This window comes from Sinocyclocheilus grahami, unplaced genomic scaffold (assembly GCF_001515645.1).
Source record: "Sinocyclocheilus grahami isolate Dianchi unplaced genomic scaffold, SAMN03320097.WGS_v1.1 scaffold564.1, whole genome shotgun sequence".
In the NCBI taxonomy this organism is placed as follows: Eukaryota; Metazoa; Chordata; class Actinopteri; order Cypriniformes; family Cyprinidae; genus Sinocyclocheilus; species Sinocyclocheilus grahami.
The window spans coordinates 540,617-558,125 of NW_015505743.1; the positions used below are offsets into that span (position 1 = coordinate 540,617).

At 37.4% G+C, this 17,509-nt stretch overlaps 1 protein-coding gene across 1 annotated transcript; it reads left to right on the forward strand.

Moving 5' to 3' along the window:
- The first annotated feature begins 1,199 nt into the window (after window positions 1-1,199).
- On the forward strand, window positions 1,200-7,649 carry LOC107556303 (leiomodin-1-like). The gene is made up of 3 exons (XM_016239375.1): window positions 1,200-1,678; window positions 3,574-5,295; window positions 7,391-7,649. The coding sequence occupies exons 1-3, from the start codon at window positions 1,418-1,420 to the stop codon at window positions 7,415-7,417; spliced, it is 2,010 nt and encodes a 669-aa protein (XP_016094861.1). The 5' UTR covers window positions 1,200-1,417; the 3' UTR covers window positions 7,418-7,649.
- The last annotated feature ends 9,860 nt before the right edge of the window (window positions 7,650-17,509 follow it).

Genomic DNA, 17,509 nt, shown 5'->3' on the forward strand with positions numbered 1-17,509 from the left:
ATTTTTCGTTTTTACATTCAGGGATAGAAAACGAATAAACAACTTGAATATTCGATCTCTACATGTGGGCGGGAATGAAACGCCCCTCTCTGCTAATTGGTCAACCAAACATTACAACATAATAATAGTCCTAAAAAAACCTTAATAATAGTCCTCCGCTTCGATTTGATTCTTAAAATGTTTATTTCTACTACATTTTATCTCTTCATCAAACAGCCAGATTAATGAATGGCTTGACACAAACCATACTGAAGCAGAGCCTTTTGGCCCTAGGCATGCCTGTTTTATTATAGTTATCCACCCATTAAAATATGTGTGGAAAAAACAGGCATGCCTAGGACCAAAAGGCTCTGCTTCAGTATGGTTTGTGTCAAGCCATTCATTAATCTGGCTGTTTAAAGAAGCTTATTAAGTTTTTTTTTAGGACTATTATTATGTTGTAATGTTTGGTTGACCAATTAGCAGAGAGGGGCGTTTCATTCCCGCCCAATTGAAAAATTGATTGAAAAACGAAAACGAAATATGTGCCCGTTTTTCATTTTTCAGATTTCAATATTAAAACAAAAATTGATTGGACGGAAGATACCCTGATTTTTTATCACTGGGAGGCGACGCTTCTCTTTAATTAAATTCGTTTATTATGTGTCAGACCCTCGCCTCCCAATGCCGTTTTTTTTTTTAAATATTTGAATACTACAAACAGTTAATGGTTAAGCAATTTTAATAATTTCACTGTTGTGTCAGATGAGCACACATGTGACTTTAACTCTTTGTAAATTTGAGAATAACGAATGAGTTTATTTCTGCTTTACCAAGTACTGGGGAAAGCGCTGCCATCTAGCGGTGATTAATATGCATGTCATTTAATCTGCCAGCAGAAGCCAGTCCTCCAAAAACACACAAAAAGTGCTCCCCATTGCTAACACTCTAGAACTGAACTGGGGGGGAGGGGGGCATATGCTCCTAACAACACAGAAGGCGATGAAAGAGAGAAAAGGAAACGGAAAAAGATGAATCAGAACTTTTGTGATGCTGTCAATGCCTGGTTTATGGAAGTGAAAGAAATATGACAGAATTCTTACAAATTATTCAAAAAAATTATGTTGGAGGACCACTGGTGTAAAAATTGGGTACGCAGACAGACACTGTGGAATCTGTCTGACAGACAAAGCTCTTTCCCATTATTTTGTGCGTGTGCGCAGGCTGCACGTGGTCACGCAGCCGTGAAGGATCGCGCGGAATGCGGCTTGGCTCTCGAGCTTGAGCTTGAGCTCGTGAAAGGCGCTCTGAGCGCGAGACCCTCTGCATCCCTTTCATCATGGATTTCAGCATAGATACTCTTTAAACTTTGTCAGCTGCATTCCCGCAGAATCAAACATTATACTTGACCAATCAACATTAAATATTTCCAAAGAAAATGTCCAGACCAAAGGTCTCGGAGAGTCAGGGGAGCGATGAGTCGGACACGGAACTGCTGCTCGAGACGCTCTCGCCGGAGGAGGTGGAGGAGCTCGAGCGGGAGCTCGTTTACATCGACCCAGACCCGAAAGTACCAGTGGGACTCCGCCAGCGGAACCAGACAGACAAACTGCCGTCCAGAGGATATGACAGAGAGGCTATGCTGGACTACTGTGAGCGGGAGACCAAGAAACTGATCCGGAGAGAGCTGAGCGCAGAGGTCATATGCTAATAATAATTATTATAATTTTTATTAATATATTAATAATTGTTATTACATATAATAATTATGATTATTATTACTACTACAGATATAAGAAATTATACATTTCTTATACAGAATAACGCTTACTATTTAGGTTTCTTAATAATTTGATTCGTTTTAAACTTCACCACAGGATCATTTCAAAGTTTCAATTATTCCAAAATACATTAACAGATGGATTTATTTTTGTATGTTGCCAGTTACATGCAGGGAGAATGAAGAATGAATAGCTGTCCTGTGGTCATCTGTAATTCTAAGATCCCAGCATAGTGTGACATTTTTAGTGGATCTGTGAACACTATTTAGCACTGAGATCCCTGTTAATCAGTATGGCCTATATGCCTGACATGCTGTCATGGTCCCATGTATCAACACCCATTTTTCTGCACACACATGGCCCACAAAGGGACCCTAATTCAAGTGGCATCATCTGTTGGTTATGAAGTTTTCTTTGCTTTGGAGTGTTTGACTGTGCACAAAACACTTTGTACTTCCAAGTGTGAATCAAAACAACAAATCTCCGAAACATTTCTGACAAGAAGAAGATATTTCAGAGCACAGTTCGATTTCTCCAAATATTACATTTTTCATTGCTCTTCTGTTTGGAAACAGTATAAACTTCTCTTGGGTGAAAATCCTGAGCATGTAATTATTCTTTACAGCCTAATGTCTTTATAAACATTTAGTATCATAGTTTAGTTTATTGTTGTCTGGTATAAACATTCTCTCTCCTTTTGGTGGTTCTAGGGTGATGGTTATTTGTAGTTGGCACTCCGATTAAACTATGCAAAACTAACCTTTGACATCGAAGTTGCTGTATTTGTTCACTTTCGGGTCCACCTTAATGTTTTTTTTCTAAAAGCATGCCATAAAAATGAATATTTTCTAGAGTAACAGAGCAGAACAGATGGTCTTGTCCTTCTGGGATGGTGGTCCTTGTGTTTTTGGAGAGTGCTAGTTGTGTTTATGTGATTAAACAGGTGCTAATGAAGCACTAGTAATGTGAGACGCACTCAAGGGCCCACAAACTACTTTTAAAGTCTATTGAGACACTGAAGTGTTTGTTTGAAACACGGTTTCAAACAAACACACACACAATCTCAGAGGAATCTCACAAGTTACTAAGTAACATTGTGCTCTCTATAAATGTGGTTCCCTGTATGTATTTAATTTTTGATTGATCCAGAATTGTAAAGATCATTTTTCTGATCTTATTGATATTCTGCCGTGAAGTTTGTTTAGCTGTGTCATTGTGTTGGCAGAGTGAATATGCTAACTGGATAGTCACTTCCACAAGTATTAAGTAAAACAACTGTGAGAATAAAATGTATGTTCTGGTAATTTTTTCAGTAGTCAGTGGATAAGAGCGATGCACTTCAGCGATTTGTGAATGTGTTTACTTAAAGCTTGGTCTCACTGAGGCTTTGAAACTGTCAAGGACAGAATTCCTGACCTGAATGTTCCTCCCTTTGCTGCCTTATAAGGGCACATCTGAGAGTTTTAAGACTTCTTCAAACAATAGCTCACAAATCTGCACAGTACGTTCTTTCCCTTTTAATGACCACTAAAAATAACTCACTCAGTCCAGCTGGGTCCAGCCATTGGCTCTGTAATTATTCTAGATACGTTTCGTTTGTTTGATGTTTAATGTTGATAACTTGATATTTATCAATAATTACACCCAAATGAAAGCAAATGGAAACTTATATAGAATGTGAATGCGGTGATTAAGATGTAAACAGTCAGATAACAATTAGCCAAAATCTGAAATTTAAACTATCAAAAGACAAACAGCTTCTCAGATGTAATGTGCTGTGGTGAATAATGTATTTTGTGTTTCATGTTTGAAGGGAGGGGATGGCAGAAGGAGAGATCGACTCCGCCGGATGAGAAGCAGAGAGTTTTCCAGATCACAGAGCGCCGATCCTCCTGATACGGAGAGCAGAAATGCTGAGAGCGATAAAGATCCGGAGAAAGCAAGACAAAGGGAGGATGACTCTAAAAATGTATCTGATGAAGACGAAAAAGGCAAAGAGAAGAAAAGGGAGGAGGAGAAGAGAGAAAGAGAGAGGACAGGTAATAAGACAGAAAGTGGGAACGAGCTTTCTAGAAAAGAAAGAGGAAGCAGCAAAACTCTAGACCTCATATCTAAACTGCAAGAGAAAAAAGATGATAAGAAAGAAAGTGGGAGAAAGGAGGAGAAAAAAGTGAGTGAAAACTCCAAAATACGAGGGTTTGTCTCCAAACTACAAGACACTGAAGACCTAAAAGTAAAAGACAATAAGGCAGATGTCAAGAAACAATATGAAAGCAGAAATAAAACCATAGAAGAACCTAAGAACAACAGAGCAGAAGGAAGAGTAAACCTTAAAGATGTAGAAACAGAGGAAAAGAAAAGCAGATCTAGAAATATAGAAGAGAGAAGCAGAAGAAGAGAGAGAGTAGAGGAGGATGAGAAACATCACTCACAGAGAGATACAACCAGAGCACAGAAAGAGAGTGAAAAAGAAGAAGTGAAAGAATCAGAAAACAACGAGGTGAAAATATCTAACATTTCCAGTCATAAAACCTCATTGAACTCTTATGGCACGGATGACCGTTCTGTTACTACTGAGGAGGACGAGACTTTTAGTGAAGATGTGGACAGCGACACTGGCTCCAGCATGTTTGATGACCTTCTGGAGCAGGTTCGCAGCGACGACCCTGAACTAACAGAGCTCAACGTCAATAATTCAGATGCCATTAAGACAGACACCCTGAAACAGTTTGCAGAAGGTCTTCGCAGCAACACTCACATCAAAACCTTCTGCTTTGCAAACACGAGAGCGGACGATCATGTTGCGTTTGCCCTCGCTGGAACCCTACGAGATAATTCCACCCTGACCAGCATCAACCTCGACTCGAATCATTTGACAGGCAAAGGCATCCTGGCCATCATCAATTCTCTTCAGCACAACTGCACGCTTATGGAGCTGAGGTTTCATAACCAGAGACACATCTGTGGAGGGAAGACGGAAATGGAGATGGCCAAAGTCTTACGGGACAACTCTTCACTGCTGAAGCTGGGATATCACTTTGAGCTGGCCGGGCCCAGGATGACCATGACGAACATCTTGAGCCGAAACATGGACAGGAAGAGGCAGCAACGGCTAGAAGCACAAAAACCCGCCAGACAGGAGACTAAGTCCAGGCCACGTGAAGATAAGAGCTCACCTGAGAAGAATAAGCCAACAACATCGTCCATCAACACTCAGAAGAAAGATTCTAAATTTGCTGCCCTCTCAAAATTCACTTCTGCTCAGGAAACTCCCAAAGCTCCGCCCACAAAGTCACCGTCAAGACCCCTCCCATCTGAGGTAACAGGGAAGAAAGAAGGGGCAACAGGAAGTCGACAAGCTCCTCCTCCACCCCCTCCTGGCCCAGCGTTAGATGTTCAGGCCCTGAGGAGGTCGCTGACCCCGATCTCTCAGAGAAAACCAGACGGCAGTGCAGCTGTCCGACAGACGGACGGGAGCTCCAGAGATCAGCTACTGGACTCGATCAGAAACTGCAGCATGAACGCTCTCAAAAAGGTGACACAGACATCACATGTCATAGATTACTACACATGCCAGTACATGACCAAACATTTAAACATCACCATCTCAGTAAGAAAATGTGAAGGCTTCTTTCTACAGCATTGTATTCCTAAGATATTTTAATGCAAGTTACACTTTTATAATGTTTGGCCCTCTACACTCTGTAAACCCAAATGTTGTCTTTACTTAATTAAGTAATCTTGACTAAACATTACTTAAAATTTTTAAGTAATTAAAAGTTTTGGGCCCATAAATCAAAATGTAAGTTCATGTAACTTGTTTACCTACAAAATATGTAAACTTAAGATTTCAAGTGTAGTTAACTCAACTGATTTATTAAAACAGCTCATTCTGGTCTTTATTTAATGTAATTGGCCGTTCAAGCAGTTCTGCCCGGCAACAAGAGAACTATTGCAGATGGGCAATTACAAAAGGCGGGTCTCTCTTCATTTTGTCTGTAAAAAACTAAACAAAAAAAGAAACAGATCTTTCAAGATCTCAGCATCTTCATTTACCAGTTTGAGGTAAGTTTTAGGACACTCTTTACTGTAAATTGAGGGATTGAGTCACCTTATTAGGGTTTTCAGTGTAGCAGTTTGCAACCGTTAAAAATCCTCTCCCGTGGCCTCATGGGATATTAAATTGTCCATTGGATCCACACTTTAGAATTGTGCCGCAAGTAGTAGATCACATAGGTACTTTTTGCATTCTGAATTCTACAAATTTGGACATATTACTCCTTTCACATACTGTTGTTCTAGGGAAGTATGCGATTTCGGATGCAGCCTCTGTCTTACTGTGCGTACTTGTTGTGAGTGAAAATATTTCCACAAACAAATCATGACTCATCAGTATTCTAAACTTACAAAAAAATAGAAACAACTGAAATCACACATATACAAAAATCACATAGCCTTAAATTAATACTTTTAAGAATAAAGTATGCAGGTTGTGCAGAGGTTTCTCTGCAGAAAACGCAGATACATATATGTACAGTTGGCTGAGTCTGTAATTTGAGTGTGTAAAAAGTTGTTTCTTGTATTTAAAATGGTTTGAAGTTGACACACTTGCACTTGGTATTGCTCGAGAGCCCTACGTTTAATGTTGGCAGAGACTGACTAAAGGCTGTAAAGGAAAGCGATATGGAGATGTTTTTAATGCAAATTACTAACCTTGGGCACACAGTCGCGCATTTACAATAGTTCAACTTCATTTGCATTAGATCAAGGCTAAAAGCACGGTTCAAGGTTAGTATAGGGACCAATTCTTACTAGTATTAACTATTTATTAGTATGCCTATTATTAACATATTGGGCTGTTTATTAAAGCACATATTCTGCATGACCATATTCTACATCCATAATCCTACCCAATACCTAAACTTAACAACTACCTTACTAACTAATAATAAGCAGCAAATTAGGAGTTTATTGAGGCAATTGTTGTAGTTAATGGTTTGTTAATAGCAAGAATTGGACCTTAAAATAAAGTGTGACCAAACAAATCCATGTGGATACATTTTGTGACTTAAGAAGAAATTTTCAGTGAGAAGTTCTCCTGTGCATATAAACATTAATAATCCACACAATTACTATTGATGAGACACATTGTTTAAATTTTGCTTTGGATCTGCTTCTCTGCATGGATGAATGTGGTTTGAGGCACATGGATACAGAACATGATCAGACAAGTTTTTTTGGTGCTGTTGTTGTTGTTTTTACAAATGGTTATTCCCCAGAGGTTTGCCATTTTAAATAATCCATGGTCAATTTTTCTTGTTCATTGTGGCAACAAACTTTCAGCATCATGCTACACACAGCCAGAGATGCTTTTCTCTGTGTACAGATATGAAGTAACATGATGCATATATTACATTTCTTAGAAAATCTGCCCCGACAGCTCTAAAATATATGTAATATTATAATTAATAATACAAATGATGAAAGACTATATGGGTACAGTAAAGAGATAGCTTGAAAAATGGATTTTACACTCATTTTTACACTCAATCAAAAAAGTTATGTAATCTTGTATCATATAATATTTTAATATTATAAATGCTTAATCTTCATTTCAATCTTCCTCTCAGGTTGAGATCCCTAAGCGGTTGAGATAGCATCTGTCCAGTGTATGTGCTTCTACCTTCAGATTCCCCTGCAGTCCTCCAGTGCCCCATCAGAGTCACTGAATCCTCAAGATGAGATTCTTCCGTAACTGGTTTAGACGCTCCAAAATACAGCCAGTTTGGATTATTTGATATCTAAACGTTTGAGGTGGGAGTGGGACACAGTGTGATTTTTCCAGGACTGACAGCTAACCAGTCAACATTCAAGCTGTGAGGAGCATCTGTTGGGGTTTAAGGGTCCTCAGAGAAAGATTTGTCAAATAAATCAGATACATTTTGACTATTTGTTCTCAACTTTTAGCATACTTTATAATATTCTCACACCTGTCTTGAAGCAGTACTAATCATTACTCTGTCTAGAATGCAATATGCTAAATAAACCTCTTAAAGGGGTCATGAACTGAGAAACCAAAATTCCCTTGATCTTTCGACAAATAAGAGGTCATTGTACTATAAAAACATTCTGAAGTTTCAGAACTCAAAACTTTGTTGTTAGTCTAAAACAGCTTATATTGAAGGCAGTCTCCCAAAACAACAGCTTTTGGAATGTTCTACTCTATGATGTAATAGTGTGGATAAACCCCGCCTCCACAGAAGAAGACGAGATCACTGCCTGTTTAGCCCCGCCCACACCACCCATGTAGTGTTAACGAGAGGCAAACTCGCAGGTCTATGCAGAAACCAAATGATAAAGATGGCTCCGAAGACAAACAAGGCGCGGTGCAGTTCCAAATTGTGGGAAAAAAACAGTCTTTGCATTGCCTTCCCTCTTATCCCAATGTTAGGAAAGAGTGGATGAAGTTCATTTTTAATGAACTTCCAGACCTCGTCAGTAAGAACTCGGTCCTTTGTTCACTTCATTTTACCGCGGATTCATTTACAAACATGGCACAATTCGATGCGGGATTTTCAAAAAGACTGAAACTAAAAGACGATGTAACAACACAAGTGTGAGTAACTGTTTTCATTATGTCACTATTGCTTCTTCTTACAGATCGCTTGATATTTATTGAGTTATTTATGCATTTTTGACCTAAATCACAGCAGCATGCATCTATGAGGAATGTGTCAAACATACACAACTTTAGCCGATCATAGCAGTGGGCCTTTACTTCCGAGTAGGGTTGCCAACCGTCCCGTATTAGCCGGGATGTCCTGTATTTTCAGATGGTCCTCACTGCAGAACACAAGATCCAGGGGGCGAGGTTGGATCCAGATCCAACTCCTCCCGCCTTACATATACCTAAACCTACCCGTCTCCACTCCCTGATACCTAAACCCACCCCTAAACCTACCATCTCCACCCCCTAGATGTGGATCCAACCACGCCCCCTGGATCTTTGTTCTGCAGTGAGGGGCTACTGCATATTTTGGGCCTAATTGATTTGTCCCGTACGTGACTTCCCTTGTCCCGTTTTTTTTTACTGCTACGCTGATCTAACCACTGACTGGTACAGCAGCAGTACTGATCACTTGAGGATGATCACCGATACTTGTCATCATCCAATCACAGCCCCCCTCACGCAGTATACGTTAAAGGCACAATATGCAAGATTTTTTTATTAAAATATCCAAAAACCATTTGAACAGTGTTATATAATTTGCTGACTTGTGTACTTACATTATCCCAAATGTTCCGAAGAATGTTTAAATCCAGAGAAATAAGCAATTTTAATTAGTGACACGGACCGTGTCCATATTGTCATTGTGTCGCCTGCCAATGACATCATAACCTTCATTTTGTTTTGTTTTGTAGTAAACATGGAAACACCAAAGACGCTTTAATATGTTATGCGTTTTAATAGACTGGTGACAACTGCACAGAGTAGCATTATAACAGAACTTTCAAATGTATCTAGTATGATAAAACAACGCTGCTTTTTTTCCCCACATACGCACGACCGGAACGAGCGGAAGCCGTCGACTGTGGCATAATAAAAGCTCCGCTGTTTTCCAGCCGCCTCGTTTCGCTTCGACGGCTTTCAGCCTCACCCTGCTTCATTCTACTACCTTAATAAATCATTAGCTCATCCATGAACATGATTTCTGCCCGAGTCCCATTGCATCAGCTGTGGGGATGAAGACCACAACTCCCATGATTCCACACTCAGTCACTGTCATCAAACTACACCTTTGTTTCTTTGTTTATTTTCAATATGCGCCCTCCAGCGGTGAAAATTACATATTGTGCCTTTAAGTAATTTAGAAATCGTGAACAACTGTTCAAGGAAGGCTGCCCAATCCTCTGCCCGCACACCAGCAAGCTCGCCCTAACGCCAATTCCGTCCGTGTTTTCACTTCAGTAAATCAGTTTTTTTGGTGAATACAAACTACTTGATTATTTTTCATGAGTCCAGCATCCCGCCGCGCAAGAGATGTGATCAGTAAGGGAAGTCGTCTTTGTGTGTGTGTGTGTGTGTGTGTGTCAGAGAACAGTACAAAATAAAAAACAAAGGTAGTTCATGAGTTCATTTAAAGAATCTAAAAAAAAAGTAGGGATCTGCCTTGATGTTATGTTTTTGTTCAATAGTAGGGCATTCTACATGAGATCTATAAACTTATCGCAAGAGATGTGATCAGTAAGGGATGGTGTCTGTGTGTGTGTGTGTGTGTGTGTGTCAGAGAACAGTACAAAATAAAAAACAAAGGTAGTTCATGAGTTCATTTAAAGAATCTAAAAAAAAAGTAGTGATCTGCCTTGATGTTATGTTTTTGTTCAATAGTAGGGCATTCTACATGAGATCTATAAACTTATTCTGATTATGCATGCGATATTGTGTTAAATTACATGATCTGTTTAGCTATGGATTTTTCATCTGGACTTTTGAGAGTTTGAGCTTCTGTATTAAATTATATACTGTTTAAAAAATGTATTCATCATGGTTTCATTACAAATGCTATTCATCAAATTGTTCATCAAACAATCCTCCATTTGTACCAATGACAGCTGTGCAGACCATATACATTCTAGTATTGAGTTTATTAAGATATTGAGGTGAAGATTCATCCCATGCATTCTGCAGCATATTTTGTAGTATACAGTACAAAGGGAAATTTGAACAATTAATACAACCCACTCCCTCTCACATCTACAAACATTACCACATCCATGGACAGCGTTTCTTATGTATCCCTCTTAGCTTTAAAATCAAGATGAGAACAAGCACACCTGCTTTTAATTGTGATAAAAAATTTAGATGTCACTTGAGAAGTTAGCGAATATGAATTACCTGAGATCTCTGTATATGTAATCTTACCTGATGTGGATTAGATGTTTGGACTATATTGTGTTAGACTTGATTCCATGAATTTTAGCTCGATAACAAATTGGTGAATTAACCACCACAAATGGTTTTCCGTTTAATGAATGTAATTAAAATGTGAAGTGTAAGTTTATTTTGTGGATAAAGAAGACATACCTATAACTGTTATCTCTGTACGGGATCATTTCATATAACAAATTAAAATGATGCATTATAAACAAATGCAAAGCAGACAGTAGATGGAATATGTAGAGACAGACTACCATTTTCAAAGTAAATCATGGTCATTTCTCTGTAGGAAATGGAAGACATAGTCAATATGTAGATATTGCAGTAAAGCAAAAATAGCTACAACAAAGAAAAATCAGCACATAAATGAGCATAATTTACAGAAGAGCAATTAAATGACTTGGTAAATATATTTTAGAGCAGACAGATGTTCACAGAAATTCACAGCCCCTGTTTTTAATGGAAAAAGAATACAGAAGTACTATCTGGTATGGATTAAGTTTGATTTTTAAAAATGGAACAAAGGGTCAAACTATCAACTCTGAACTCTTTTGTTGTTTTCCGTTTAATGAATGTAATTAAAATGTGAAGTGTAAGTTTATTTTGTGGATAAAGAAGACATACCTATAACTGTTATCTCTGTACGGGATCATTTCATATAACAAATTAAAATGATGTATTATAAACAAATGCAAAGCAGACAGTAGATGGAATATGTAGAGACAGACTACCATTTTCAAAGTAAATCATGGTCATTTCTCTGTAGGAAATGGAAGACATAGTCAATATGTAGATATTGCAGTAAAGCAAAAATAGCTACAACAAAGAAAAATCAGCACATAAATGAGCATAATTTACAGAAGAGCAATTAAATGACTTGGTAAATATATTTTAGAGCAGACAGATGTTCACAGAAATTCACAGCCCCTGTTTTTAATGGAAAAAGAATACAGAAGTACTATTAATAGCTGAAAGTCTCCCTCTTTTTCTTTCACAGTTTTGTTAACAACACTAAGCTTGCAAAATCAAATATGTACTTGCAAATGCATCAAGTGTCAACTGCTGATCGGCTTCATTTCCTTCCTGAGCCAAAGACTGCTATGTGTTGGCCCCTGCAGCCATGTCAGTCCCACTGCTAGACAGTCATTGGTTCCTTTTTTTTGTAGGTTAGTCACTCTTTTTCTCTCTGTCTTTCTCAAAAAAAGCACTGTTCTTCTGGCAACGGATGGAACAAAGAAGTGAGAGTCAGTAAGACGATTTTATCGTTGTGATTGTTATGCTGTATTTTTTATAAAGAGGATATCTTGCTTGATATCCTTCTGTCACGAAAACAAATTCCTCGTATGTGTAAACATACCTGGTAATAAAGCTCATTCTGATTCTGATTCTTCTGATGTGATAAATTAGGGAGAATGAAAGTCCATCTAAAGATTATTTTGGTTTTTATTGGTAAATATTTTTTTTCCTGCTTGATACATAATAATCTTGTATTGCAGTCGTGTGTATGTTAAACCAGGAAATACTTGAACTTGGTGACCTCTGAAGTGAACTATCCTAATGATAATATCACAAAGTGTTTTAAAAACAAACTTCTGTAATAAATCCACATTGTTGTATTTATTTATTTTTTTGTGTAAAAGGATCTTGCCTGAATTATGTGAGCACTTCAGAAAGAATTTAAGACGGTCACTGATTTTAAACTTGTTCAGTTGTAGTTATCTGACAACTGTCTGTATACTGTCTATCTGTATAAAACAATGACATTTTTAATTGTGTTTTCTCTAGTTTTGCCCAGTGTGTTGATGAAGTCTGGAAATGTTTATGTGAGAACAGTGGGTGAAACGGTGAAGATCAGATGTCCATATCTAGATAACCATAGATATACACCCAAGTACTTTTGCCGTCATCCCTGTGAATCATCTAAGCATGTTTTGATTAAAACTGCAAAGCCTGATCCGGTCATCTTGGATGGAAGATACTCTTTGACTGATACTGTAAATGGACAGTTCTTTACTGTAACCATCAAACATCTCAGACTCACAGACTCTGGTGTTTATCACTGTGGACTTGATCAATGGTTCACTGACACACTGAAGACAGTTAATCTATCTGTCCATCAAGGTAGGTATGCAAACAGTTTGTGAATATAATGTAGCCTATATATTCATCTTCCCATTTAAATATTTCACAAAAACGTTTTATTATACTTAAATTCCTCTTTTTCTGTTTTATCCTCAGCAGCTCCCGTGAGCAGATCTACACACACCCCTGAAAAACACCACATATAACATCTACATGGACAACAACACTCACCTCGGCAGGTACAAGTTCATCCATTTAGCAAAATAGAGACAAGACTTTCCCCCTTAACTTATTTACAGTTCAGTTTGTAATTCATAATCTTTATTATTTTAATCGTTTTGATCAGTTGAAAAAAGTAAGGTTTTTTTCTTGAATAATAATAATAAATTTTACTCCGTTTACAAGTAATACTGTGATTCTGTCTCTCCCAGATAATTCTCACTCAGATGAACTACCATCAACAGTCCAATCACCACCAACCTCCAGTCAACAGCTCCTCTGATGACTCTTCTTTTTTTATACCCATTTGTTTGTTTATGTTGCTGTATTAGAATTCTTACAATAACAGTAATTGGTTATTTATTTTTATTTATTGTGCTTGTACTTATTTTTTCTTCCAGTCAATGTGACTGTGGTTTGTGCAGGTGTTTTGTTATTCCTGGTTTTCTGGATCATTGTGGCTTTAGTGTGTATCTACAGCAGAAGATCAGATGCAAAGTCCAAATGTAAGATCATAAACATCAATGTACTGAGGTTTAAACTAGCATGATGCTTCCGAATCATCTTCAGTCAAGTCTCATATTCCTCAGGTCTTTATTTTTTATAATTCATTCTAACCTTTTAATGATAAATGAAATCTATTAACATTATTTATATTATTCACATGTTGATGCTTTGAAACCTCACACCACTGAAGATACAGCTCTGATGTGATAAATTAGGGAGAATGAAAGTCCATCTAAAGATTATTTTGGTTTTTATTGGTAAATATTTTTTTTCCTGCTTGATACATAATAATCTTGTATTGCAGTCGTGTGTATGTTAAACCAGGAAATACTTGAACTTGGTGACCTCTGAAGTGAACTATCCTAATGATAATATCACAAAGTGTTTTAAAAACAAACTTCTGTAATAAATCCACATTGTTGTATTTATTTATTTTTTTGTGTAAAAGGATCTTGCCTGAATTATGTGAGCACTTCAGAAAGAATTTAAGACGGTCACTGATTTTAAACTTGTTCAGTTGTAGTTATCTGACAACTGTCTGTATACTGTCTATCTGTATAAAACAATGACATTTTTAATTGTGTTTTCTCTAGTTTTGCCCAGTGTGTTGATGAAGTCTGGAAATGTTTATGTGAGAACAGTGGGTGAAACGGTGAAGATCAGATGTCCATATCTAGATAACCATAGATATACACCCAAGTACTTTTGCCGTCATCCCTGTGAATCATCTAAGCATGTTTTGATTAAAACTGCAAAGCCTGATCCGGTCATCTTGGATGGAAGATAATCTTTGACTAATACTGTAAATGGACAGTTCTTTACTGTAACCATCAAACATCTCAGACTCACAGACTCTGGTGTTTATCACTGTGGACTTGATCAATGGTTCACTGACACACTGAAGACAGTTAATCTATCTGTCCATCAAGGTAGGTATGCAAACAGTTTGTGAATATAATGTAGCCTATATATTCATCTTCCCATTTAAATATTTCACAAAAACGTTTTATTATACTTAAATTCCTCTTTTTCTGTTTTATCCTCAGCAGCTCCCGTGAGCAGATCTACACACACCCCTGAAAACACACATATAACATCTACATGGACAACAACACTCACCTCGGCAGGTACAAGTTCATCCATTTAGCAAAATAGAGAAAAGACATTCCCCCTTAACTTATTTACAGTTCAGTTTGTAATTCATAATCTTTATTATTTTAATCGTTTTGATCAGTTGAAAAAAGTAACGTTTTTTTCTTGAATAATAATAATAAATTTTACTCTGTTTACAAGTAATACTGTGATTCTGTCTCTCCCAGATAATTCTCACTCAGATGAACTACCATCAACAGTCCATTCACCAGGTTCCACTCCTCCAGTCAACAGCTCCTCTGATGACTCTTCTTTTTTTATACCCATTTGTTTGTTTATGTTTCTGTATTAGAATTCTTACAATAACAGTAATTGGTTATTTATTTTTATTTATTGTGCTTGTACTTATTTTTTCTTCCAGTCAATGTGACTGTGGTTTGTGCAGGTGTTTTGTTATTCCTGGTTTTCTGGATCATTGTGGCTTTAGTGTGTATCTACAGCAGAAGATCAGATGCAAAGTCCAAATGTAAGATCATAAACATCAATGTACTGAGGTTTAAACTAGCATGATGCTTCCGAATCATCTTCAGTCAAGTCTCATATTCCTCAGGTCTTTATTTTTTATAATTCATTCTAACCTTTTAATGATAAATGAAATCTATTAACATTATTTATATTATTCACGCTTTGAAACCTCACACCACTGAAGATACAGCTCAAGATCCACCAGACTTCAACCAGGTATGGAAACCTTTCTGTGTGCCAGCAAGAACATTTTGCACCAAACAAATTTATCTGAAAAATTTTCAAGTAAAAAAGAATACAAAAATGATCATCAATGCATGCTTGAGTATATTTGAGTTGTTAGCTTTGAACGTTTTCTGAACTCAGTGTTGAATCTTTACTGTGTATGAACTGTCATTCTATATTTTGCTCTCTGTCAGGCTGTGGACGATGTCTGTACAATGGTAGTGTATAGTTTGGATGATCCACCTAAAGAAGACTGTTCTTCTCTAAACTATTCAACTATATTACTGCACGTGACTCAAGAACAGAGTCATTCTGGAATGTGGAACTAATTATTTACTATTATAATTACTCCATATTTAGACCTAATCATAATCTCATCAGCAGCAGCAGCATCATGTCTCTTTTTATGTGTATGATAACACAATTTCTGCACTAAGTCAATAAAAAGTATATTGTTTGCAGAGTAACTTTAGCCATCATCCATCAGTCTGATGACCAAATGAACATTAGTTCACCATTTCCTGGATGGCAGATCAGTGTCTGTTCTGCATTCGATTTGAACACTTTTGCAGAGCATTTGTGATGTACAGTATGTGGTCAAAGAATAGAACATTTTGCGATGTCTGTTGCAAACAAAATGAGGAACTGTCCCTTATAGCTTTGATCTGTTTGGTTGCTCATAGCCTAATTTACTGTGGCCAAATGTTATAGCCTATGTTGAATTTTTATGAGCACTAAACTCATGACCATAGCCACGATTTGAAAATTAGTGAGGTCTGGGGTGGGGGGAATTGTGCTATAATAACCCCTACAAATACAACTCATTATATACACTAACACTTAAGAGACAGAAATGTATATGTTTGTGAAATATCTTTTCTCTGTTTTGGAGGGATGAACACTGTTAAATTATACCATATTTATTGCATCAGAATTTGTTAATATTTGTTTTAGGGGTCATATGATGTTACTAAAAAGAACATTATTTTGTGTATTTGGTGTAATGAAATGTGTTTATGCTGTTTAAGGTTCAAAAAACACATAATTTTCCACATACTGTACATTATTGTTTCTCCTCTATGCCCCGCCTTTATAATTTTATCAGTTGTTTATTAATATCCTCATTTGTATAAAAGTGGATTTGGATATAAATGTCTGCTAAATGACGAAATGTTGCCTAAATGTAGCCTAACCTCCTGAGACCCTATATTATTATATATACAGTATACAGTGGTGTGAAAAGGTTTTTGCCCCCTTCCTGTTTTTTAACCCCTACAAATACAACTCATTATATACACTAACACTTAAGAGACAGAAATGTATATGTTTGTGAAATATCTTTTCTCTGTTTTGGAGGGATGAACACTGTTAAATTATACCATATTTATTGCATCAGAATTTGTTAATATTTGTTTTAGGGGTCATATGATGTTACTAAAAAGAACATTATTTTGTGTATTTGGTGTAATGAAATGTGTTTATGCTGTTTAAGGTTCAAAAAACACATAATTTTCCACATACTGTAATCCAGTGCGTTGTGATTGGCTGAAAACGTGTGACGGAAACGTTATGCCCCTTAACACACTCTGATGCCGTCTCCCAGCACAGCGAGACAAAACCAATAAAACCCATTACAAACGAGGCATTTGTTGCATCCAGTGGGGACATAATTACTGATTATAATTACTTATACTGTGTTTTTACGCGTAAACATAAAACCATGTCTGCATTTGTGATCGGAGAAACGACAAACAACAAGTGCTACTCGAGTTTGAATCATCAGTGGCAAATTCTTTAAATATAAAAAATGTACTTGCAGTCTGTGAGTCAGAAGCGCCAGACTGTCCTTGCAAAGTTGGAACTGCCCCACTTATAGAACAGCCTTTGAGCACAGACCCATGGTATGCTACTCTGCAGGTTCAGGAAACAGTCCTCCATAAAATGCGTCACACAGCGTCACACATGGCGGCATGAGTGAGCGAAGGCCGATGGGCTTGAGAACGGCACGGCCGGCGGATTCGACGAAGGAGCATCTGGTGGGCTTGCGGCAACCACATGTGACGACCCCGGACTGGACTCTGCTTCGTCCACGGTGAAAGCCGATCCGGCGATCCACAGCACGAAGTTGATGTATTTCCTCAGCGACCAGCACGGATCAGCT

Coding starts and splice junctions, on each gene's coding strand:
- LOC107556303 (XM_016239375.1), top strand. CDS start 1,418: ATGTCCAGACCAAAGGTCTCGGAGAGTCAGGGGAGCGATGAGTCGGAC. Junction 1,679..3,573: donor GGAGAGAGCTGAGCGCAGAG/GTCATATGCTAA, acceptor TCATGTTTGAAG/GGAGGGGATGGCAGAAGGAG. Junction 5,296..7,390: donor GCATGAACGCTCTCAAAAAG/GTGACACAGACA, acceptor TCTTCCTCTCAG/GTTGAGATCCCTAAGCGGTT.